The sequence below is a fragment of the Hypanus sabinus genome, chromosome 19 (genome assembly GCF_030144855.1).
Source record: "Hypanus sabinus isolate sHypSab1 chromosome 19, sHypSab1.hap1, whole genome shotgun sequence".
In the NCBI taxonomy this organism is placed as follows: Eukaryota; Metazoa; Chordata; class Chondrichthyes; order Myliobatiformes; family Dasyatidae; genus Hypanus; species Hypanus sabinus.
The window spans coordinates 54,717,628-54,744,611 of record NC_082724.1 but is presented as its reverse complement, the minus strand read 5'-3'; the positions used below and the strand labels follow the sequence as shown (position 1 = coordinate 54,744,611).

Genomic DNA, 26,984 nt, shown 5'->3' with positions numbered 1-26,984 from the left:
TCAAGAGAACATGAGAACCCATTATCTGACTTATAGATACCTTTGTAAGTTAGGTGGTGGCTAATGGCTAGCACAAAGAAGCTACACCAGAGCAAATGTAGAAAGCTGGTAACTAGAGACATTTGAAAAGGGAACCAGATATTTGCAAACCAAGAAAATTTCACTGGTATTGTAATGGCTATACTTACTGTGTTCAAAATATTAGCCTGCATTTCAATAGCAGTCCAATCAAGGCAGTCTCCTTTTCTAATTTGTCTTTTGTGTAATATGGATTTTAAATGCACCTGGGGGCTGCTGACAGGACTAGCAACGCTAGAAAAATTGGACAACCTTAAAATCATATCCAAACTTTTATTCTAAAATGTAAGTAACATTCAAATAAGTTTTGCTCATGTATCTCTTAACCAATCTATCTCAGCAAATTAAAACAGCACAAATTCTCACTCTGTGTGACATTTAAATATATTTTAGTTCTGTTGTAGTTGAGAAGACAAAAATGAAAGCTAGGATAAAATCTCAAACTCTAATCAAGGTATCCTACATTGTGTGTGCTGACTCACAAATGCCATAGGATGCCGTGTAAGCCTGTATTTCAAGATCCACCCTCCATTTGCGGTCACTGCACCACAGAAAGCAGTTAGTTATCTGAAGCACACAGTATTTCAAGGCAATAAGGAATCAAGTGCTAGTATTAGATTCTGAATAATACAACAGGATCTATATGCAAATTCTGCACAACCTCTCTCCAATTCTTTCAATACTAAGCATTTGGTGTTGAATTAGATTAATTACTGTATTTTATCTCCCTTGAGGCCTGAAAAACAATGGCCAGTCTATCAGCTGCTTCCAGTATCTCTCTACAGATGAACCTATTGGGCAGAGACACCAGGCCAGGTAAATTTCAGCCAATATTCCTCCATCTGCTGTTTCCAATCAGGACTGCTGGATGGTGATGAGTGGAAAATCTGACTCAATTCTTCTCCACCTAATCCAGAAACACTGAGGGGAACTACTGTAAAAGTACTGCTTAGCACAGAACTAGAACATACAGTAGTACTGGCTTCTAAGTGTCATTAATGAACTAGGTGATTCCTCCATAAACAAGGTTATAGCAGCCAAAGGTTTAAAAAGGATGGTAGGTATGGATCAAAGAAATATTGGTGAAATATCCAGAATCAGAAAGAGATTAACAGAAGAGGAGGCGGGGGGAAAGAGTTTTGTTTTGGAGGAGAGATTAAGTTATATATTACATTTTTTTGGAGTGGGATATTTTAAGAGTATTTTTAATACTGACTTATTGTACTGCACAAACAAGAATTCCATAATGTTAAAAACAACCACAAAATTCTTAAACTTTAGTTGAGAATGTTTATCGTCTGTTGGCTTCTCAGCTCAGCTCAGTTGAAAGAAAAATTTGCTCAGTTTCTTTGCCCCCATTTCTGCTGTCCTGTGCATTAATCTAAAACTAACAAATAGGAAATACTGACCACACTCAAGTTGTTCTGATGTAACTGAGAGTGGAAGGGGGAGGTAGGTGGCAGATCCAATGTAACTAAGATTTCCACCTATTCAAATTGCTATCTCAACCTCCTTTGATGTCTTGAGTCCTTGTAACATTCACTACCAATCTGCTTCACAGATTTAAGATGGTGCGCAGTCTGAAAACGGTCCTTGGATCAACTGATGAAAGAGAGCACAAACTTTTTCTCCATTAACTTTTGTTTTAAACCCACTTATCTTACCAACAAGGCTCATGTTTATTCCTTAGGACTATACATTTCCTTCTCTTCTATTTCTACTGCCCCCGTTTTACACAAAACATCCTTGTTCTGAGCAGATTCTTGAGGCATCTTAAATAACTCATTAAAGGAAAGACCCGTACGTTTTAACAGGTAGACAGCAGCATGTAGCCCACCAACATTCACCCAGACAATATGAGACTTCCTCCAGAGATGACCCATTTTTGACATGGCCTGCAGCAGAAGAAAATGAATATCAGTTGTAATTTCTGGAGTTGTAGTTAGACTTTTGACCCTATAACACATGTTCTGGATTACAAGTGATATGAAGAGAAAAACTGTTCAAAATCAGAACAACTTTCATCCTAGCTTGACAGAATGTGGTGCTCATCCATACAAGGCATTGGTCTTCAAAGACACCAGTCACCCTTTGTGATCTTGGCAGGGTGAACAATGGGTACTGTGCTTAGCTGCTTTGTAATAGTGCTCTTCATCCTTCAGTCTGAACACTTTAGTCTGAAGATATCTAACCTACTGTGCTTTTCAAAAAGACTCACCTCAGTCCGCTGGGAACCCCCATTCCCCTTAGGTGCTCTCACAACAATGAATCACTTGTGACTCAATGTGAAGATGGGTAAAGTGGGGTGAGGAGTGCAGCCACTCAGTGTTGAACTTCAGTGCACAAGACTGAAGCCTGGTTGGTAAAGTGCATGGGCCCCACCAATGCTGGGGACTGGCAGGCCAGCTCCAAGTGTTGATAGCCCCTGGTCCTTCGAGCTCTTTCATCACCTTCTGTTGGATGTGACAGAAGCTGCTGTTTCTCTTTCTCTATATTTGTCTGTACAGCTTTTCCCAGTCCAGGGATTTCTCTGGGGTAATAAGCTGCCTTTGTGCAGCTACGCAATGAGAGGAGAGTGGGAGACAGTGAGTTCCATCACCTCTGGCAAGAGGCAGTGAGAGAAACGAGAACCCAGCTGCCCTGTAGACATGAGGCAAATGCTGCCAGTCCCCAGGAATAAATCACAGTCAAGGTGCCAGCCAAGATTGCAGCATTGAGCTGCACATCTCAGCAATGAGAGGCTGCATTGTTCATCTATGCCTAAGTAACAGGAGTCCTCACAGAGCCTCTCTACACTGACTCATGGGTGATTCAAGTTCCTACAGCAGCACCATCAGATACACACATCAAATGTTATAATGCCACTATGAACACTGTGATGGCTATCAAACATGTGGCTCAGGCAGCTGTTTTTTCAAGTTCATAGGGACTGTTTTCAGGACAGCGAAGGGAGTCAGGGATTAAAGACAGGGATGAGGGAGAGTTAGAGGTCAGGGACAGTAAAGGATGAATCAGGGGCAGGAGTCACAGCTCAGAGTCCAGGTTGGAGCACTTGCAGTCAAAGGTCAGTGAACCCTGAGAACAGAGTTTGGGTTGGTTGGTGCTAAGGATAAAGACCAGCAATCCCTGTGGTCAAGAACAGAAGTTGCTGGCCTCTGAGACTGAGGAACCACAGTCTGCAAGTCTCAGGGTCGGAGGGCCATTTACGTCTGGAGGTCCAAGTCCCGTGACTGGCAAGTCATGGGATTGCTATCCAGAGATCAGCAAAGTCTGGAAATTGAAGACTGAAGTCAGCAAGTCTGAAGGTTGAAGCCCGAAGATCAAAGCACCTGGGTTGTCTTGTCCGTAGGTCAGAGTTCGGGGCCAAGGACTGGAGGTTGAAGGATTGGATGCAGCCTGCCCTGGGGTTGGTGGCCTGTCCATCAGTGTGAGTGAGTGTGTTGTTGTGCCCAACATTGTGTGCATGCTAAGTTGATGCCAAAATCAACAGGTTGTGTAGGCTATTGACACAAACAGCACAGATTACTGTATATTTCCACATACATGGGATAAATAACTATATCTGAATCTGAATGCTCTGTGTCCCAATTGCCAAGTACTTGACAGCTTCTTACCTTCACAAAGCATTTCTTGTCTTGTGTTAGGAGAGCAGCTCTCCCAGTCTCAGGTCTGCATACTCGCCCCATTTCCTTCAGACAGGCTGGATAAAGGTCCCAGTTTTTCCTCTTTGAACCTATCCTAGTTTCATTAAATTTAGATGTCAGAAAACACCAATGGTACATCTATCCAGTATTTTGCCATGCTGGTCATTTTTCACATAGGGGCTTTTATATTTTTCACATAAGTCAGCATTTTGTTTGAACATCTGTAATATTAGAGTCAAATTCAATCAAGTTCTCAATCAATAGTTACATGCATATTTTCCTTTCTCTAAAGCATGGGTTTTCATACCAGCTGATGTGTTAAATTCAGAACTGAACCAAGGCTGTTTCAGGTTGATCCCTTTGTTACACAATCTACCTTTTACAAACCAGGATGGGTAGAGGCCACTGAGCAAATTGAAGTAACACTGACCATGAATAATGAGCAAGGTCAGTAGAAATGGGGTAAAAAATGTGCATGTGAATCATTACCTAGTCCCAGAATCATCTCTCACATTCCAGTGCTTATTCAGTTAAGACAGTACCAGTAGCACGTAGATGTTGTTTTGTTGTAACACAAAGGAGGTCCTCTCCAAACATTACAGAGCAACCAAATGCAATGGTTCTTAAGTACTGCTTCTCTACTGGAAGGTATCAATAGGCAAACTGGTAAACAACTAGAAAAAGCAATGCTTGTAATGAGCATGTACATCAAATGAACTGCAGCTGCAAAGATCAATAGAAGATACTGCCTTGTCAGTTTTCAAAGCAAATCCCTTAAGTGGCCTCCTGCTGCGAACCAGCAGAATGAGATTATTGTACACAGTTAACTAGTACTCCGTATATATCATGTCTATATATTTTCACACAAATTCTGAAAGAGTGAAGTTTAATTCTTTGTCTCTAATTTTGCTAATATAAAATGCTAATGCAGCCAACCTAGTGGTAACAGTGCCAGATTCACAATACAGCAGACTATGGAAGTTCCCTGATCACAGAGTGCCAGACCAAAGGGTCTCAACCTGTATTACAACACCAAAGAATATTCAAACCCATGTTTGCACTGATTTAATCTCTGACAGTTATTTTTTTTTTGTTACTAGTCCTGGAGCATAGAAAATCAAAACCATTCAGCCTGAGGTTTTCCAGAAATTGGTGGAAGATTCACAAGTTGGCCAAGAAATTAATTAAATCAAAATTTGAATCCAAATTTATTTCAGAATTAATACATTGTTAACCACATTGGCTGCTACCAAGCAACCAGAATGCAAATTTAGATGTATGAGCTGGGCTCAGAGTCACTGGTCAACCTCACATAACACAGTGCTCATATCTGGCAGTTATAGCTGCATTTGAAATACAAGAAATGATACTGTATATAAGTCTTAAGGTCACAAGAGCAGGACAAAGGTGGAGTGTTTTACAACAAGCAGTTTGCTTCCTGATTACTCCCATCTTTTCAAACTACATTGCAACCATCAGGAAAGAGGCAGAATATTGACTGCTTGCACTGATGAGTGTAATTCTAGTAGGTTCAATACTCCACGTGTCTGGCATCCCACCCTCCACACAAGAACTATTAGGGATAAATAATGCTAGTAACAAGAACATTCTGTCAATAATAGGTCTTCTGTAAAGCAATTAAACCACAATAAAACCACCTTAATATTTTAATCTGGTAAAGTAAGAGGGACCTCCAGTTCAAATTAATGCACTCATTTTCAACATTAATTAAAATGACAATTTTAAGGCAAACATGGAAATGAATGAGAAGTAAACTTAACATATCAACATTAGTGCATCAGCTTTAGCTCAGTATTACACTTTCAATGGACTCAATAGGCCGTGATTTTAAGTTCTAGGCCAGATGACATTCCTATTAAATACTTTGGGAACACTGGACTATTATGGTACCAATATTTAGAAGAGACATTTAGCTGAGACCCCATCTACCATCTCAGAGTAAAGTCAAAAATCGTGCAAGAATATTTCAAAGAAGTTCCCCAAGTCCTGGCAAATATTTATCCCTGTACCAACATCATTAAAAGGTAAATTATCTGGTCATGATAAAATGTACATTTCAATAGTGGCTGAACTTCAAATTGTGTAATTTACTCTAAAGTGCTTTGGGGTGTCCTGGGGTTATGAAAGGTGCCGTAACTTCTTTATTTCAATCATTTTACATTGCAGTTCAAAGTTCAAATTTCAAAGTAAATTTATTATCAAAGTACATACAGTATATGTCATAGAAACATAGAAAACCTACAACACAATACAGGCCCTTCAGCCCACGATGCTGTGCCGAACATGTACTTAGAAACTACCTAGGGTTACCCATAGCCCTCTATTTTACTAAGCTCCATGTACCTATCCAGGAATCTCGTATCTGTCTCCACCACCATTGCCAGAAGCCCATTCCATGCCCTCACCACCCTCTGCATAAAAAAACTTGCCCCTGACATCTCCTCTGTACCTACTTCCAAGAACCATATACAATAAATCCATAATAGAACCAATGAAAGACCGCACCAACTTGGGAGTTAAACCAGTGTGCAAAAGACAACAAATTGTGCAAATACAAAATGAAAGAGATAAATAATAACAGTAAATAAATAAGTAAGCAATAAACATCAAGAACAACAAATGAAGAATTCTTGAAGGTGAGTCCATAGGCTATGGGAGCAGTTCAGTGATGGGATAACAATGATGTTATTTCCACTGGTTCAAGAGCCTGATGGTTGAGAGGTAACAACTCTTCCTGAATGTGAGTACTGAGGCTCCTGTACCTTCTTTCTATTGGCAGCAGTGAGAAGAGAGCATGACCTGAGCGGTGGGGGTCCCTGATGATGGATGCTGCTTTCTTGCAACATCACTCCATGTAGATGTGTTCAATGTTGGGGAGGGTTTTTACTAATGATGGACTGGACGATACTCACTACCTTTTGTAGGACCTTAGATTCAAGGGCACTGGTGTTTCCATTTAGCCAGTCAATATACTCTCAATATACTCTCCATGTCAAAGTTTTAAATGTCATGCTGAATCTTCACAATCTGCTAAGTAGAGGTGATGCCATGCTTTCTTCATAATTGCACTTACGTGCTGGGCCAGGACAGGTCCTCCTAAATGATAACACTGAGGAATTTAAAGTTGCTGACCCTCTCCACCTCTGTTCCTCTGAGGAGGACTAGCTCATGGAGGACTGGTTTCCTTCTCCTGAAGTCAATAATCAACTTCTTGGTCTTGCTGACATTGATTGAGAGGTGGCTGTTGTTGTGGCACCACTCAGCCAATTTTCAATTTCACTCCTATATGCTAATTCAGCCTATAACGGTGGTGTTATCAACAAACTTGAATATGGCATTGAAGCTGTGCTTAGCCACACAGTGTAAAGTGAGTAGAACAGGGGGCTGAGCACACAACCTTGTGGTGCACCTGTGCTGATGGAGATGGTGGAAAAGATATTGTTGCCAATCCAAACTGTCTGGGGTCTGCAAGTGAGGAAATCAAGGATCCAATTACACAGGGAGGTATTGAGACCAAAGTTTTGAAGCTTATTGAATAGTTTAAATCAATAAGCTTCAAGCATTATTCTATAGTTATAATACATTGAAGGTTTGATATGCTTCACAAGTGGAAGTATATTTAGAATCCATCAGACAAGTGGGTGTTAGTCAAGATGTCAGTGACCAACGCAACCAATGGCAACATCCAGATAATTCACTAAGACCTTTTCTCTTCCTTCTTCTTTTAAACATGCTTCTACTACTAAACTGCATGCAATTGGAGCTTGTAATTTACATTTATATTATGTGTTTTTGAGCTGACTGGGCAAACTACAGCTTTAGCTGTTTCAAGGGGAATTCAGCATGTGGCTTGCAGTGCACGAACCCATCATCAGTTCCATTATTTGCCTATCTTGCTGAGCAAGATTGAAATCAATGAGTACAAGAGCAGAAGGTGAGTGGTGTTCAACGCTGTCTCCCTGCATTTGATCATTTTCCTTCTCCTTGCTCACTGCTGCCAGAGTAAGGTCAGGAGGCTTGGGTCTTGGGCAAGGTTTCAGCAGCATGGCTTGTGGGTAGTACTTGTTTTTAGAGGACTTTGCAGTTCATGTTACATATGTTTCTGGTTACACTTTTATTGTGCAATTTTGATTGGGGCACTTCGATGTGGACTGGCTCTGCGGCTTGCAGTCAACGAATGACACAGTGCTAAATTGAACTGAACTAAACGGAACATTCCTAGACCATTTCAAGGTCTCTACAGTTCGATGTTTAATATTGTGTGTTATTCGCTCGTTTTTGCCACTTGCACGATTTGTTCTTTTTTTCATGCATTGGGTGTTTGATGTTTTCTTTGAAGGGGTTCCATGGTGTTTCTTTGTTTAGTGGCTGCCTGTGGGAAGACGATTCTCATGGTTGTATAATACATGCATACTTTGATAATAAATGTATTTTGATTCTTTGAATCACAAAAATTAGAAAAGTATTCTAAAGAGTCAGTCAAAATGTTTTTAAGGATAGATATTTTGTTTGAAGTTTTGTTAAAGTTTAAAGTTAAAGTTCAGGAAGAAACAACCAATGAAGGAAGTATGCTAAAAAAGCCAGTGTAGGATAACCCAAGTAGATACAATCTTACTATCTCCCTCATTATTTTCAATGACAAGGATATTGTTAAATAAGTAGATGGAATAACCATTTCTGTATACACAAATGAGATGAACAATGAAATATTAAGTTCCTTGTGGTGAATTCCACAGTTCAGAGTGCAGTCTTACCTCTTTCCAAAAGGCATATCTGATATAATGATATCCACAGAACTGGTCTTGAGTGGAAGGTTACAGATATTCCACTGTATAACATCTAAAGGCAAGCCCCAGTTAGTCCTGCAATGCACAACAATGTTAATTTCAGTAAGAGATGAAATAAAAGACACCTTAGATTAGCCTTCATAGGCATACTTTTCTTAAACCTCAAGGCCCTATTCGTTCCCTAAACATGCTACACATTTTGAGTTATATTTCCACAAAGGTAAGTTATTCAGCAGCACCCATGTGAACCAGTCAGTGGATGTTGAGAAGCTATTAATTGCTCTGGTATTTGGATTGGAAGGCCTGGTGATTATCTTCTTCTGATCTCCAGATAGGGCACAGCGGACTGTTGTTGACTGTCATCCTGATAGAGATCAGTTGATTTGTGATATTTCATTCACATCTGATAAAACATTGCATCAGGCTATAATCTGCTGCTCTGGCCTAGCGTGGGAGGAATTGCTCAATATTACAGATGTGCTCTTGGATTAGTATTGGATATTCCACTTTCTAACAAATCAACAGTATGTTTAAGATTGTTACAACTACACAATGGGTTGGGAAATGGACAACAAATCATTTATTCAGGCTCAGGTTTGTCATGTCTTAATTTTGGTCAGTTATTCATTAGTCTTACCAATAAACCACTACCAGGCAAGGGTCAACTTTTATATCTTGAATTAAAAGCCAAGATTTAACAAGATTTAACTTAACCTTTAATGGGTGAGTTTCGATAATGGATTTTTTTCAACTAAAATAACAACCGTTATCACATTTTAGATTTAACTTTCTAGGAATCTCCTGATTTTCCTGTATATTAAAAGCATCTAGGTTTCAGACGGGGATTCAAGACTGGGTACTTCTGAAGGTGCTGACCTGTGGTGTGTACAATTCTGTGTGCACCTCCAAGGGAACTCCATATACACATGGCAGGCTACTTGGCCTTACCCAACGTTTGAACTCAACACTAGCCTTTGCTAAATATGATATGTAGTTTGTAACTGGGGCCAATGGTCTATAATCTCAGGTGATTTCTTGCCGCTCTCTCCTTGACAAAGGCTGACTGAAAAAAATACAGCTGTAAGTTCAATTTCACAACATTTGAAAATGGAATCAACGACCTGACAGTACATTTATAGGAACATTGCAAAGCCCCTTGGAGAAGCAGAACTCAGTGTCCACCTGGCAGTAGAATTAATTCTTACCTTCCCTTATCAAGTCTCTTCTTCTGTAAGGAATTGATGTTATTAATGGATCTGTTCACAGCCAGTACATTGTTGTCTCCACCAACAAAGTAAGACTGTGTGAATTCCAAAGCTCCCTAGAAAAATGTTCAAATGAGAGACAGGTATCAACAACTAAAGGCACAGCTCAAAACATGTACAAAGTACTTTTTACATACAGTAATTACAAGAGACCCTTATGGACTACTTGCTACTAAAGGCAAACATCTCCCTGCTGAAGTTATGAGTGTTAAAGACTACACCCAACCTCACATTTAAAATAGCTCTAAGATTTGTGACAGCTTTAAATATTTAATTGTGGTCATGCCTGCTGACACTTGCAGGCTGCCCCAGCACATCCTTAGATGTGATGGTTGTTAATGCAAACAACACATTTCACTGTATGTTTTTATGTGCATGTGATCAATAAATCTGAATCTGATTGATAACTGATATTTCCTATTCTATACACATACAACTGTGTGAAAAATAGCGTGTAGGAAAAGGTTGAATGTCTTGTCGTGTGTGACAGTGATGGCCCGTGCTATGGAGAACATGCCCAACCAGAATTGTAATCTCATGTTTTAACGTTCCTCAAACTTGTTTCAATTTATTGCTTGTAATTCTCCGTTAATAAGAACGAAACGAAATGACAAAATCTCACTCGCCAACATCAGCACTAATGACAGAGTAGAACTAGACACATTTTCACTGTGGGTCTAAACTGGCAGTGGCATTTTCAATTCTACTGCCTACGTGCTATACTCATGAGACCATAAGACACAGGAGTAGAGTTAGGCCATAAGGCCACTAAGTCTACTCCACCATTCTATTGTGGTTGATCTATTATTCCCCTAAACCACATGAACATTTCATGATGTCTGACCTTCCAAAGACCTCCCTACTCAACCTGTAACAGGTTAATACTGGCTCAAGGAAAGTAATCTTATTCCAATGGATAGGAGAAAGCTAAATAAAGCTTTTATTTAATTAAGTTGGTTTAAAAATTTCTATATGCATGCACATGTGTATGTTTTTAATCTTTAACTTTAAAATATTAACAGTATTTTTAACAAGATTTGCTTTTTTAGCAGAGTTCAGGGGATTTTGAATCCTGCCAAAAGACATTCCCAACAATGCATAAGTGTGACAGCTTTGATAGCAGGTGAACATGGGATGGGAAAATGCTAGGGAAGAATCAGGGAAGAATCTCCAAAAGGGAAGAGATTCTATGCCATTATATTCCTAATCCACCTCCAAGTAAAAGTGATAAGTCTTACTGATTCGCGGATCCAATATCTCAAAGTGGTAATTCTACATTGTTGTAAGATGATTGACCATGGGTGTTATCGTCAGTAAACCACAGAATTGTTAATGACAGCTGCTGATCTAATTCACATTCTATCATACAAAACAATCGTTGCCTTATCTTTGTACGTAATTTCCATTAGTTAAGCCACAGACATGAAAATGAGAGAATCCTAGTGTTACAGCTTTGGAACATTGATCCGCTTCCCTCCTCTCTCCTGATATGCAAAATTTCTGCATGTCAAAGAATGTTCTAGCTGGAGTAACCAGATAGATAATGGGCAGGTGAGAATCTTCGCTCATTTATCCTTACTGTGTGGTAAGATCAATTTACCTGTTGTTATTCTATACGAGAACAACTTAGTTGAGATCATGGATGGAACCTAGCCACATTTGCTCTGCAGTATGTGACATGAATGGAATGTGAGGCTATCAAGGTGGGTTGCAAATGACATAGGTACACAGTGACAAATAATACAGGAGTCTCACTCTGCACAACTCAGACCCAGCTTAATCCAATGGAGGAGATACAGTACATGGGTTGCAAGCCTACCATACATTAGACGTTACTGGATGTTCTAATAGATCCATTTGCAGTACGAGCCCAGTGCAACTAATTTACCACATTCAGTTCTACAGGTACTGCACCATGCGAGGTGTGAAAAGCATGGGGAAAGGGAAATTGTGGTGCTGGGAGGGAGTGAGAATTAGTGATGTGGAAAAAGAGAGAAATAAAAGTAGAAAAATATAGAGAAAAGAGACAAAGAAAATGCTGAGGAGAGAGATGTATAAAGCTGTACATGTACTACATATCACAAGCCAATTCTACAACATGATCCAAAGTGAATTAGAAATTGTGCGTGCAAGATCCCAGGCAGAAGTTACAACAAATGGATCAATGCAGTAAAATCTGTCTGTATCTAGACTCATTCATCTCAGTGACTTTACCTCAATTGGGATAGCTCCTGTCCCGCACATTGGATCGACGATGATATCGGTTAACTGAGGACTACAAAGTCTGCAAGGCAAAATTTTAAAAACAAGTTAGCAATAATGAAGACAAAAAAGCCAGCTGCATTTACACTTGCTTGATGCTTTGTAGTAGAACAGATCTGAAATCTTATTAACACAACCAGAAGAATTCATCGTTAAGTACAACAGCTCTCAGCTGAGTTACACATGAGGATTGGAAGGAGAATGTGGTGTGATGCACTTAGTGGCAACTCCACAGAGCTAGTAGAGTATATCAAGGTGATATAGATGAGGAGGCTTACATCTGTTTTGTCCAAATACCCATGCAAAATGAACTGATTAAGAAATATGGCACCTTATTTTTAATTCATTTGTAGTAAGGTCTTACTACACTATTCAGAAATTAATGAAAGGCACACTCTTAATCCAGGGTGAAATATTTACAGTACTGTTGAGAAGTCTTAGGCACATATATACATATATATAGCTAGGTATATATATTTTGCACAGTACTGTAGTAATTTTATGTATTGCACTGTACTGCTGTTGCAGCTGCAAAAAGCAAATTTCCTGACATACATGAGTGATGATAGACCTGATTCTGATATGGGTCTCTATTGTGGACTGAGAATAGAATTATGGTTGGGAAAAGGGGAAAGGAGAGGGGATTGAGCGGTGAGCACCAGAGAGATATTCTGTAAGTATCAGTAAACCAAGTATTTGGGATCAAAAGACCCTGACTGGTGTCTCAAAGTTGGGTGTGTCTGCACCCATACACCACCTGCCCCTGCCACTCCTTCTCTTTCACCTGTCAGACACCCCTCCCACAGCCCTCCACTCTTGCCATTCCCAACATTCTTTGCTCTTGCCAGATTTACAAACTTGCTCTCAGCTCCATGTTGATAAATCAGTACTGTGCAAAAGTCAGAGACACCATAGCTATATATATGCCTAAATCTTTTGCACAGCACTGTATATAGGTAAGGATTCATTATTCAGCCAGGGCGGACCCATGGGACGAGTGATAGTCATACAATTAAAATAGATCAAGGAGATAAATTATGGTAAGACCTTTCACAAGAGGATTGTCAGAAAAAATTAGACACATTTAAGAGGGATTGTGGTAAAAGACTGATGGACACTACCAAAGCAGCTCGTACACTGATAAGATGAACAGATATAAAATCAGGTTTAGATGCTGCGAACAGGGGACGCTATTTTTTTAGAGTCTCTTTGTCTCTATTCCGTCTGCTCTGATAGCATATCTTTCTACACCTGTCTTTTTAAGATGTCTTATCCCTTCATGATTTGTGCAGTACAACTTCATAGACTATTGAATAATAACACAATTGTAACCTCTTTAATCCCTGGAAAACTTATAGAAATATCTTCAACATCCTTTATAAAGCATTCATGTCCTTTCATCCATGTATGGCACCCAGAACTGGACATATTGCTCCATCTGATGACAAGCCTGTATTTATTTGATTTGACATAACTTTTGTATTCTATAAATCTGGTTTTATAACCACATCATGTTTTTTAACCTCTCCTACACAAAGATTAAAGCAAAAAATATTCTCAGTTCTCTCTACCCTCTAATAATATTCAACTGACAACTATTATATTTTTTTTCTGCATTCCAACCCCATCATCCAGGGAAATTGGTCTCCTTGTAAGATTATAGCCAACCCATACCTTAGAACAACCCACTACTGCATCGTGTAACCAACATCTGATTCTTGAATTGTCTGTCCTGGCTAGATCCCTCAATTTCCTGAAATTAGTGCTAACATTAGCTATGTAAATTCTAGATTATCTGTCTTTGCCTATCTCTAATCTGAATTGATACTAAAATTGTGATGTGACACTCTCCATATGGCCTACTTCATTTCGAGGACTAGATGAAGCAGTGTTCTTCCCTATTGGAGACACATAAAAGTTAAATAAAATTTTCTTGTACACTCTTCTGAAATTCCTCCCCTCATTTGCTATTAACACTAAGTACGTATTCCTGTCACTGTTAAGGGCTGAATTCACAAGCCTGTAGTCTCAACTTAACTCTCATTATCTATTTTTCTCATATGAACAGCTTGTTCTCATATCTCTGACTAGCATCCCACAGCTTTGCTCATTGAATAGAGAATATGATTTGTCTGTGATCAACTTTCCAGATTACATTAAACTGACTTTCTCAGCTGCAGGAATTCATGTCAATGGAATTTCCTGAAGCTTTCAAAGTTTTTGAATGAAAACTCATTCTAACTGCAGGGTGCAAGCTGTTCTGGAATGAGTGAAATGATATCTCAGTGAAAGCTTTGTAAAACAGTAAAAGTGTGCACAGTGATCCCAGTTCCTCCCAGTGTTAATTATTAACATTCAAGCCATCTACTGCAAGCAGCTAGGCATTTAAATGGAACTCAGCAACTTAATTTCAGGTTTTCTTTATACAGGTTTTATGATGTAAAGGAAATGTCTCTTTCTTGGCAAACTGGGATGTTTGCTACTTTGGGTAGTGTTACATGGAAATTATTTAAAATAATGAGAACCCATTTCTGCCTACAATACTGAGTCATGCAAATATCTTGGTCATTCTTGCATTTGCCTAGCCAGAGAGGGCATCATTTATTTTTATTTTATTTGCGATACAGTGCAGAACAGGCTGCACTTTCTGCTCAGCCAGCTATGCCACCCAGGAACCCACCTAATTACAGAACAATTTACAACGGGCAACTGATATATTAACTGGTACGCCTTTGGAATGTGGGAGGAAAACAGCATGCGTGCGTTCCCAGGGAGGAGTGTACCAGCTACTTACAGATGATGCTGCAATTGAACTCTAAATTCCAATGTCCCAAGCTGCATTAGCTAACAGCTATGCTGCTGTGGCGCCCAATTGTAACCTTGTACCTCACAGAATGCCTATGTGCACTGATGCTTCAGGAGAGCATAGCTTTAGAAGGAGTAGGCCATCTAACAGCTCGTGTGTGCTTTGTAGTCAACAATATCCTCGCTAATCTCCTTCCTCAATGCCACTTTCTTGCATTAACCCCATTATCTTTCAATTCCTCCATGTGAGAAAATCAATAGATTTCTGTCCTGAATACAATCACGACTGAGCCTCTGCAGCGTTTTCAGATGCAGTCTTCCTCTAGGTAAAGAAATTTTCTCACATATCTCTAGTAAATTTTCACTTTGAAACTGTGACTTACATTTTTTTCAGGAATATTGTCAGTAACTAGTGGAATTCTGCAGGGGTCAGTGTTGGGACTGTAGCTCAAACATGAGAAAATCTACTGAAATTAAGGTTTACAGGAGAAGGTAGGTTAAATGAGTGGCAAAAATCTTAAAAATGAAGTCCAATATGGGAAAATGTGAAATTTCCTATTTTGGCAGGAAAAAAACAAAAAAAAAATATATCATCTATATATTGAGAGAATGCAAAGCTCTGAGTTGCAGAAAAATCTGGTTGTCCCAGTGTGTGATTCTCAAATGGGTGGTATATAGGCACTATAAGTTATTAGGAAATCTAACAAGGTTATTGTTCAGTACCGGGGTAAATCAGTTATATTGAACCACTGTTGAGACCACATCTGGAAAATTATGTACTGAGTTTGCTCTGCCAGTCATCATGGCTGATTTAAAAAGAGCAAACTCAATGGGTCAAATGGCCCAATCCTGCTCCTCTATCTTAACATTATGGTCTTATTATTACACTCACTGCAATCAGGGGAAAATACAAATCTGACATTCCTGTCAAGCCAGGAAGAAATCTATATGCCTCAAAGAGATCACCTCTCTATATTCTTAACTAGAGAGATATGAGGTCTGATCATTTCTCCTCATATGATCCAAGAAATCAACCCAGTGAAATTTTGGTGTACTCCCTCAATTGCAAACACAGGCTGTGCACCAATTATTCAAAATTCCAAATCCAAAAACCTCCAAAATCTAAAATTTTTTGAACGCATACAGGACGTTACAAACAGAAAATTCCACGAGGCACTGGGAATGCTCCTAGGTGATGTGCAAGTCAGTCACCACAGACTGTTCTGAGAAGTGACCTCACATATGTAATGAGCTGAAATATGAAATATTTTCATTTCATATGTAATGAAAATTAGAAAAATACTGCATTAGCGAAAAGTGAAGATCTCAATCTTGTACTGAAAGAGTGTACTTGTCAGCATTGGAGTGAAAATATGCCACTTAATGGTATGCTGATCATGAACCAAAGATCAATCATAATGAAATGAAAATTGGAGGTAATTGAATATGTTCTCCCCATGGAATGTGTGGGATTTTTCTGGACGCCCTGATGTCCTCACTCAGTCCAAAGACATACTGGTTGTAGGTTAAATAGTCATTGCAAATTATTCCAAGATTAGGCTGGGGATAAATCGAGGCTTGCTCTGCAGCACAGCTTGAAGGGCTGGAAGGGCCTACTCCACATTGTATCTCTAAATAAAAATAAATAAATGTATATATATTCAATAGGCTGGTTGCAGACATCTAAGAAAACGGCATGCTATTAAATTTTTAAAGATTTGCGGTGAGAAAGCATCTGCCGATCACAAAGCAGCAATGAAATTCATTGATGAGTTTGCCAAGATCATTGCTGATGAAAATCTAACACATTGAATGGCTGCATCCGTACATACTGTATGTGTGATGAACAAGTGTAAGACAAGGTCTGCTTACCGGTAGTGCATAAAATCAGTCGGGAATGATGGCAATGCCAAACAACCAATGACTGTCCATCTGGCTGAGGTAGTAATAGTAATGGTTCAACATCCATATTATAGTTTCATGTACAAACCTACTTAAAATATTATATAAAGCAACCCACCCTTCCTATCATAGCTACTGTGGAATGGGTAGCTGTTGAAATTGATGGCAGATACGAAACCAAATGCAGCGCAGGAACCCGGTAACAGACACGGTCGGGGTGGACATTCAACTCTAACAGTGTATGGAGGACCCAGCTCCATCACATCAGACTGTGGACTGTTCACTCTGTGAGCTTAATGCCAGCTGTATATCAACTGTATATATAATGTAAATGAATTTTGTGTTTAGTCATGGGTCACGTCCCCAACAAAACTCGCTGTGTACATGCAAATATCCCAAAATCCAAAACACTTCTGGGCCCAAGCATTTCAGATACAGGGTGTTCAACCTGTATATTCTTTCTTAGGGAGGCCAGTATATAATATTCCAGATGTGGTTTCACTGATGGCTCTATATAACTGATAAATAAATCAGCATCTTGAAACACAAAAGTTCTGAAAGTGGCATGACAAATGTTAAGATGTTTTCATTAGTGGAACAGTCTGAAATAAGGGGGAGACAGCTTCAAGGGGTCAGTCACATAAAAGCATAGTATGTAGAGATGTCTTCATGCAGAAGGCAGTGAACATCAGCTACTCGCTTCCCTGGAGTTGGAAGTACTTACACTGGAAGTGTTCTTGGGGGAAAAGAAACATCAGGGGTTTGAGGGTTATGGGGATCTGGCACAGAGGAGGCTTGAGGCAGATCAACTAATATATAATGAATGGCAGAGAAGACATGAGAGACCTGTTCTGCTAATTTTTTGTGATTTCTATCCAATGCATTTCAAATTCGGATGTCCAAATGTTTGGATAAACAAAACAAATAAAGTAATTCCTACCTTAGCATCCCATAGGCCAGAGTAGATCGCAGAGTTGTAGGCCCAAAGTGGACTATGTTTCGCCTGTGCAGGCTTTCCTCTGTAAGAGCTATACCAATCACTACTTCATTATCATGAATATTGAGTAGGATCTGCAGATATGTGTGAATGGGTAGAGGGGCACAAAAACAAAATGATTATTGATGGCAGCGCAATAGTGTCATTTTCTTCCCACGGGTAACAAAATACTTCACAGCATTACTATGGATACTTTCCAGCAAAGTAAATGATATCATCCAAACCAACAACCACCTGCTGTACTGAGAAATCCTCCCTGTGTGCCATCTGCCTAGAGCACTTCCGTACTGTGTACAAAATACAAAATTTAACACATCATCTGTAGACAGACTTAGATCAACATTGGGCAATAACTTAGTGCTATGTGATAAGGTATGATTTTTCAATTACACTTTACTTAGAACAAGACTGTAATGATCATATGTTTTAGGACATAAACAATATGAAATGATTGAAGGCAATTTGACCATTCATTCCTTCAACAAATTCAAATGCTTCCTGTTCATGATTGAAACTGTGACCATATCACTTAATGGTACTAAAATTCAATGATCTTAATAGTTCATAATGTCTCCATTTCAGTATTTATCCTTTAGCCTTCTAAGCTTCTGAGAGACATTCTCCTTAACCACACACAAAACCACCATACACAGAACCACTACATGCTAACACACTCGTTTTCAAAAATAAGAGTTAAACAGCTTCAACTGTATTACTTCATTTTAATAATTTGAAATAAAATAAAGTTTTTGCTTTTAATTACTTCCTCAGGTTGGGGCATGATAAAAGGAAAAAAACTCAGGGTGGGGACTTCTGTACAAACCTATTAAGACTACTTAAAATCTGAAATTAAAAAAAACCCAGAAAATGCTAAGAATACTCAAAAGGTATAGCAGCTGCTATGGAGAGAAAAACAGTTAATAGTTCAGGTTGAAGACCCTTCGCCAGAACTGGAAATCACTGTGAATAACGTTGCAGCTGGGAATACATTTTAGGTGTGTGCAGAAGTCAAGGCTCTGAGCTGGCTGTAAGACTGCCACGGTACTCATCAGGAGTGTGTGCCTGTAAGAAATGCCGATTGATTATGTACACAGCGGTGGAAGGCTATTTATGGCAGTTGACAACTTCAAAAGAGCAAAGAAGAAAAGGGGTAGGAGGATGCAGACACACTCTATATCGAGTACCTCTATATCGAATTTGGTCATATCTGCCTTCCACTTGAATAGATCCTGCACAGCACCACCAAACTCTCTAGCTGCCTCCATTGAGGTAAAGTTATGCTTCTCCCCAGCTCTATTGCAGGTAACTCGAAATTTGAGCAGCTCGCAGCCCTTCCCTTCATTTTCATTTTTGCCATTCAGATGTCCCTCATGTGGAACCTGATCAGCAGCCACATCATTGAAGATCATGGTGGCCTCCTTGATTTCAGAGAGTTGATCGCCATTTGGCCCAGATTCAGAGACAGGTAACGCTGTGCCATTGTGCAGCTGATCTCCAGAAGCTAAATGGGGACAAATCACAGGTGCATTATTTTGGTTAATTTCATGTGATGTTTCAGAAGCCGGGCTGCTTCCTTGATTGGCTTTCCTGCGCTGTAACTTCCTCTTCTTCAGACTGTTGTTGAGCTTCCACACTTCAAGGGGAACTGTCCAGGGGAGTTCACCAGCCAAATGCCTGAAGTCTTCCAGTATACTATCCTGTTAAAGAAACAAAGAGACAAGCAAAAAAAAGTGATATTTCTGGTGTGACAGAGATGGGATGCATTGTTTGAGGTGGAATCTTTCAAAGAGGTATTAAATCACAGCACCATCTGCCTTCCCAAATAGATGTAAAAGAATCAAGGGATACCCTTTCAATGAGGACTCCCCCATTCTTTAGCATTGTAACTAGTATTAACTCATTTTTCATCTGCTGTATGAGGGAATTAATGTCTTCTTATCAACTATCATATTTCCTATAGGAGTGACAATAGTTCTGAGGTACTGAATGAGCACTGTGGTACTTTGGAATGTGTCTTATAGAGCAAACTAATGCAATATTGGCCCTTCTCAACAGGTCAGAATAAAAAAAGGTTGCTGGTTATGTTCTCGCTCTCTGAAATTGGGATATTATAGTCTACTTAGAGCACTCATCTCAAATATTATATATTCTTCAAAATTACAGCAAAGTCATTCAATGTAAAGGCAGAAAATCCTTCCTTATACATAGTGGGAATTAGTAAGTCCCTCTACAAAATATCTGTTAATAATTGAATTTTTCAACATCAAGATTGAAATGCTTTTATTAGAAAACGGTTATGCAACCAAGTCAGGTGAACAGTGTTGTTACAGATCAACTGCAATGTTAGTGAATTAACACTAGAGTACTAGAAAAGACTCAGGGAATAAATGACATACAGCTACTCTTGTTCTTATTTTCTTTCCCTTGTTTCCAAGATATTTCCCCTTTATCTTTCTGCACACATACAGTCAGTGGCCACTCTATTAGGTGCGGCTGTATACCTGCTTGTTAATGAAAATATCTATCAGTCAATCATGTGGCAGCAACTCAATACATAAAAGCATGCAGACTTGATCAAGTTGTTGCTCAGACCAAACATCAGAATGGGGAAGTACAGTAATGTGATCTCAGTGACTTTGACAGTGGATTGATTGTTAGTGGCAGACGGGGTAGTTAAGTATCTCAAACTGCTCACCTCCCTGGGATTTTCACACTTAACAGTCACTAGAGTTTACAGAGAATGGTGCAAAAACAAAAAAAATAAATCTAGTGAGTGGCAGTTCTGTGGGTGAGAATGTCTTGTTAATATGAAAGGTCAAAGTGAATGACCAGACTAGTTGAAACTGACTGAAAGGAGACAGTAACTCAAATAACCACTTGTTACAAGAGTTGCGTGCAGAAGAACACCTTTGAATGCACAACACACTGAACCTTGAAGTGGATGGGCTACAGCTGCAGAAGACCATAAGACTCAGGAGCAGAATTAAGCCATCTGGCCCATCGAGTCTGCTCCGCCATTCAATCATGGCTGATCTTTTTATCTATCTCCTCCTCAACCCCAGTTCCTAGACTTCTCCCCGTAACCTTTGATGCCATGTCCAGTGAAGAACCTATCAATCTCTGCCTTAAATACAACCAACGACCTGGCCCCCACAGCTATATGTGGCAACAAATTTCACAAAGTTACCACCCTAAAGAAATTTCACAAAGTTACCACCCTAAAGAAATTTCTCCACATCTCTGTTTTGAAAGGGTGCCCGTCTATCCTGAGGCTGTGCCTCTTGTCCTAGACTCTCCCACCATGGGAAACATCCTTTCCACATCTACTCTGTCTAGGCCTTTCAATATTGGAAAGGTTTCAATGAGATCCCCCTCATCCTTTTGAATTCCAGTAAGTACAGACCCAGAGGCATCAAACGTTCCTCGTATGATAACCCTTTCATTCCTGGAATCATCCTTGTGAACCTCCTCTAGACCCTCTCCAAGGCAAGCACATCTTTTCTAAGTAGACCACGGACATGCACTCAATAGCTACTTTATTAGGTACAGCAGATACCTAATAAAGTGTCCTGACTCCCCATTCTGAGTTGAACCAGTCAGGGCAAAGGTCAGCCAAAATCATTGCTTTTAGTACCTGGGGTTGAATAGGAGTCAAGAGTTCCTGCTGGTGATCAAATCTCAGGGACTTCTGAAGAACAATGCTCAAATTGCTTCAATGCTGTCCCCTAGTTTATATGTAGCAAATGCTAAGGTAAGGAAATGAGATTAACATAGTGTGTCAAACCCAGTCAAAACATTTGTGATGAGACTCCAGTGACAAAGGTAAGAAAACAGATTATCTATCCCAAAAAACCTACAGAAGTAGCATAATAGACTGAAAATGCAATCCAGAGTTTATTGGACTTTAAATCTTGATGGTATCCAACAACATTAACAGCCTGTACTTATACATTTGGTTTTTATTAAGAACTCTGCTCCATCATCAAGGCAGCAATACCAGACAAAATTTAACACCGACACATTAAAAGAGCTATCAGGCAGTTGACCGAAAACTTGGTGAGAATAGATATTAATACCTAAGAGGAACAACAGGAAAAGACATGAAGATTTAGATTCAAAGATTTAAATTATATTTATTATCAAAGAATGTATAAATTATACATCCTTAAGATTTGTTTGCTCACAGGTAGTCACAAAGCAATAAATCCGAAAGAGCCCAATTAAGGGAAAAAAATAAAAATAAGAAAGATCAAACCCCAATGAGCAAAAGAGAAAAAAATACAAATCATGTAAACAATTGAAGCAAACAACAACATGCCGAACCAAAATTGAGTCCTCTAATCCGAATCCTGGAGTAGGCAAAGCCTCCCATGTTAGCGGACACACAGCACAGCAGCTGGGGCAGTCTTCATTGCTCCAGAGTCATGGAGAGAGGAGTGACCATAATGGAGAGTGAGCAAAATCAGCTCTTGTCTCCTATCTGGGCTGGCATTTAAATAGTCTAAACAGCAGATTGTACCTCGCACTAGGACCCAGTTGCAGTGAAGGGCTCCAGGCCTAGACCACGTTAACCAGCGACTTGTTGCAGGCCTAGATTTCACCACCCTGTCCGAAGCCACTCTCAAACTCTTCAAATCAGCTCGGCGCCCAGAGTGATACAACCTCACGCCTGGGCCAGTTGTATGGGCATTGAATCTCCTCTTCCCATGCTCCGATTTCTCCTCTTGGCATCCAGAGCAATCCAACCTCACACCCAGGCCAATTGTACAGGCATCAAACTCCATCTGCAACACACTATCTTGGCTTGTCCCCAAAACTCACCCTACCATCACTCGGCCCTTCACTGTTTACAGCGATCATTTAACACAATCTACCTCAGAAAGGGTATTTTTAGCGATGTTTTTAGTTAGATTTATTAACTTATTAACTGCGTTCAGTAGTGCCACCTTAACCAGATTTCCAAAGTTTAGGGCATCTGCAACTAAAGGCAGGACCAATACTAAAGTAATTAAATACAAGGGTGATCAAGAGAAAATAAATGAAGTGTTGCAGAACTGGAGGCAAAAACAGGTTGATGGAGGCCAGTTATGAAGGCATCCAAAAACAAAGATGAGGAGTAAAAGTGAGACACTGTTTAACCAGAACTAACAAGTGTAAAAGCAAACACATGGGCATGGATGATGAGCCTGGTGTGAGATAGAACCCATGAGATGCAAGTCAAGGTTTACAAGGTGAGAATTAGGATTCCTGCAGCAGAGATGGACTGCAGAGAGCAGAACATGGAAATCCAGCTCGGAATGCAAAGGAGGAGTCAAGTGTAGAGTTAACAAGAGGTCTATGATTATTTCAGTAGCCATAGAGATCTAGAGCCCTTTGGAACAACTCATCAATGTCTACCTGACCTAATCCCATCTGGCCCACGTCCCTCTAAACATTTACCTGTTCAAATGTCTTTTTATTCTTATAATTGTAGCTGGCTCTATCACTTCTTCTGGCAGATCATTCCATATACCAGTAGCAAACTTGTCCTTCAGATTCCCCTTAATTTTTTTCACCTTAAATCTATGCCCTTTAGTTTTAGACTTCCCTACCCTGAGAAAAATAAAGACCGCTACCATCCATCTTCTCCATATCCCTCATGATTCTATACATGGCTATTATGTTCACCATTCAGCATCCATCACTCTAGGAAAACAGTCTCAGTCTATCCAGTCTCTCATAACTAAAGCCCTCCAGTCCTGGCAAGATCCATGTGAATCATTTTGCACCTTCTCTAGCTTAAAGGCATCCTTCCCAAAGCAAGGCGACCAGAACATGATACTTTAAGTGTGATTGCATTAACATCTTCGATATTAAAGGATGCTGAAACAGAAGCAGAGTCTGCTGATGCCATGGAGATGGAGATGAACAGTTTTAATGAATGGGAGTCAGTATGATAGATAATAAGTGAATGGCAAAGTGAAAGAGTATGATAACTTGAGTTTGACTGAAGAAACAGGGTATGTAGATAATAGCTCAGCATCAAATAGAGAAAAAACAATTCTAAAATACCATAATATCAAATTTAACCAAGTGTTAAACAAAATAAATGAATTAGAACAATGGTACATGACATTTTGGAAAAGGAGGCAGAAAAATGTAGGGAGCTCCAATCCTTGAGGATAATATTAGGCCACAAATCAGTAATGAGCCTAGCTCAACAGATTGGAAACTGAAGTCAGAATCGGTTTAAATAAAAAAATGGGCAAAGAGCATTGTTGGTCTATTAGTGGTTATATAGCTTAGCAGAAAATCAGTATAGAAGGAATGGACTTTTAATAAGGATGGTTTAAGAATCGTAGGGGACTTTAAATTTAACATGGTCTAGAAAAGTCAGATCAGCAAATACAGACATGGACAGGTTCATTTAATACATTCAGATTCTATTTAGAAAGATTATTGGAGAATGAACCATTCACAATCAACTACAAAAGGACAGTGTTAGATTTAATGAAAACTCTTGAAAAGTTGATTAATATCACTGAAGACTGGATACATGTAAAAACATCTAAGAATGACTTAGCATTGATAGGCAACAAGTAAAAAAATCAAGATTTAAAATTGTTCACTCTCGTTCTTCAATACAGGATTGTAAAGGAGAACAAAATTATTGTTCATCTGGATCCGATGTAGCATAAAAAAACAAAGTAAGCATAAAGAACACAATTAAAACAGAATAAGTATAAAAGCAATCTTATAAACCACAATGTACAAGTAACTGTTTGACTGTGACCATATATACATAGACTAATTGTATGTACAGTACATACATTAAGTGACACTAGGTGCAGGAGTATCTGTACTTAATGTGACTCTGACAGGAAATGTTAAAATGATAAAATGACTATTGGCAAGAGGAACTCTTCTGGGCAGCAGCAGAGCATATGAAAACACAGTAAGACAGTGACTGTATCAGTGTGGGTATGTGGTGTGGAGCATAAGCGTAAAGTGGCAGCACATGGGGGGGTGGTTAGGGTGCTGAGTGGCTGATGTGTATGTAGTGGTGTGGTAATGGATAGAGATGTTGATCAGCCCGAGTCTAGTGGTGCTAGCACGGATGATACGTAGCCTCTTCCCTGATGGGAGTGGGACAGATAGTCTATAAGCAAGGTATCTACACCATAAAATAACAAACAACAAACTACCATAATCAGCAACAAAATACCTATGTCTAAAACTGATGAAAGAACTTGTGCAAGTCTGCAAAAAGGAAAAGGGCGTCTAAGTAAAATCAACTGTTTTGTGTCTATCTTTGCAGTAGAAGGTTCTAAAGGCAAACTAGGTAAACAGAAGGCAAAAGAGATTGAGGAATTTAGACACAGTGTCGTACCACGTGGAAACAAACATTCATGCCATCAGAGTTGCTCAGTAAGTCAGTCGTACCTGCCTGTGTTTGGCCTCTGGCTCTCTAAACCTTATCCACCTATGTAGTTATCTAGACAGTTTTTAAATGTTGTTTATGTGCTCACCTCAACCACCATTTCAGGCTGCTCATTTGAAATATGCATCAGTATTTGCATAAAGAAGCTGCCCTGATGTTCTTTTAAATCTCTCACCTTTGATCTTAAGCTTATGCCCTCTTGACCTGCACCCTGGGAAAGACAATGTGTTCCCACCCTGTCTATGCCCTCAGATTCTTATATACCTCTGAAACTTCTACATTACAGAGAATAAAGTGCTGGTCAACACAACCTCTGTTACTCAGGCCCCTAATTCCAAGCAACATTCTGCTAAAACTTTTCTGCATTCTTTCTCGTTTAGGAACTATAACTGAATGGCCAAAACTGTACACAATACTCCAAGTGTAACCACAACAACATCTTAAATAACTTCAACATTACTTACCAGGTTATATACCCTGACTGATGAAGGTCAGTTTTTTTCACCATCTTATTTACTTGAGATGTCGCTTTTGTCAAACTATGCACTTGCACTCCTAGGCCCCATGTTGCATTGCACTCCCCAGAGCCTTACCATTCACTGTACAAGTCCTACCTGGCTTGATCTCCCAAAATGTAATACCTCATATTTATCTGGGTTGAAAGCAATTTGCCAATCCTTAGACCACAAACCTAGCTGATCAAGATCCCCCCTCTAACTTTTAATAATCTTCTACACTATGAACAATACTATCTATTCACAAACTTACTAAGTAGGCCTTGTATATTCACATCCAGATTGTTTATGTAACTTACAAATAATCCCAAACTCAACCCTAGTGGCAGATCAGTACACAGGCATCCAGTACGAGAATCAACTCTTAAACCATCACCCTAGCACTGAGCCAATTGCAAATCCAATCAGCTATCTCACCTCGGATCCCATGGGATTCAGCCTTCCAGACCCCTTGCCATGAAGGACCTCCTCAAAGGCCTTACTGCACTGCATCTACTGCCCTATCCTCACCTACCCTTTAGGTTACCTTCTCAAGGAACTCATGAAATTTGTTAGACACTGCTTCCCATGCACAAAGCCGTCCTGAATCAAACTCTCTCTCTCCAAAAGTTGGTAGATCCTGTCCCTCAGAAATCCCTCCAGCAATTTATCCATCACTGATACCAGACTCACTGTCCTGTATAGTTTTCTGACTCGTTTTTGAAACCTATTTTAAACACTGGTACGTTAACCACTCTCCCGTGGTCCGAAACCTCACCTGTGGCCAGAGTTAAAGCAAAAATCTCTGTCAGGGCCTCCACAATTGCACCTCCAGCTTTCAACAAGGTCTGGGAATGCAGCAGACCAGGCCCTGGAGATTTATTAATCTTAGTGCACTTTTTGCCTTTACGCCCTGCTAAACACAGCACATAATGATGATGACACTCTGTTGATCCATGTGTGGTCCAAGACACTTCCAGTCATTACCCTCACTTCCTCAGCTTTTATAGGAAGAAGCGCTGTCGATGTTTTGGACCGAGACCCTTTGTCAAGACTAACTGAAAGTAAAGATAGTAAGAGATTTGAAAGTAGTGGGGGGAGGGGGAAATGCGAAATGATAGGAGAAGACCGGAGAGGGTGGGATGAAGCTGAGAGCCAAAAAGGTGATTGGCAAAAGGGATACAGAGCTAGAGAAGGGAAAGGATCATGGGACGGGAGGCCTAGGGAGAAAGGAAGGGGGAGGGGAGCACTAGAGGGAGATGGAGAACAAGCAAAGTGATGGGCAGAAAGAGAGAAAAAAAAAGAGGGG

The 26,984-nt window shown here is 39.7% G+C and overlaps 1 protein-coding gene across 6 annotated transcripts in view; it reads right to left on the bottom strand.

Annotated features, from left to right (window-relative positions):
• Positions 1 to 337: 337 nt before the first annotated feature.
• The window catches only part of thumpd3 (THUMP domain containing 3), a 36,745-nt gene continuing 10,098 nt past the window's right edge, over positions 338 to 26,984 (bottom strand). For 4 of the 6 annotated variants that reach the window (XM_059944427.1, XM_059944424.1, XM_059944425.1 and 1 more), the window contains exons 4-10: positions 18,946 to 19,458; positions 17,705 to 17,835; positions 12,010 to 12,079; positions 9,736 to 9,851; positions 8,498 to 8,605; positions 3,693 to 3,816; positions 338 to 1,973 (exon numbers count right to left, since the gene is read on the bottom strand). In XM_059944427.1, coding sequence (XP_059800410.1) covers positions 1,758 to 1,973; positions 3,693 to 3,816; positions 8,498 to 8,605; positions 9,736 to 9,851; positions 12,010 to 12,079; positions 17,705 to 17,835; positions 18,946 to 19,458 — 1,278 coding nt within the window. In that variant the 3' untranslated portion in view covers positions 338 to 1,757. Of the gene's footprint in view, positions 1,974 to 3,692; positions 3,817 to 5,916; positions 8,116 to 8,497; positions 8,606 to 9,735; positions 9,852 to 12,009; positions 12,080 to 17,704; positions 17,836 to 18,945; positions 19,459 to 26,984 lie in introns of those variants that run through there. The other 2 variants (XM_059944428.1, XM_059944429.1) reach the window with 2 other exon arrangements.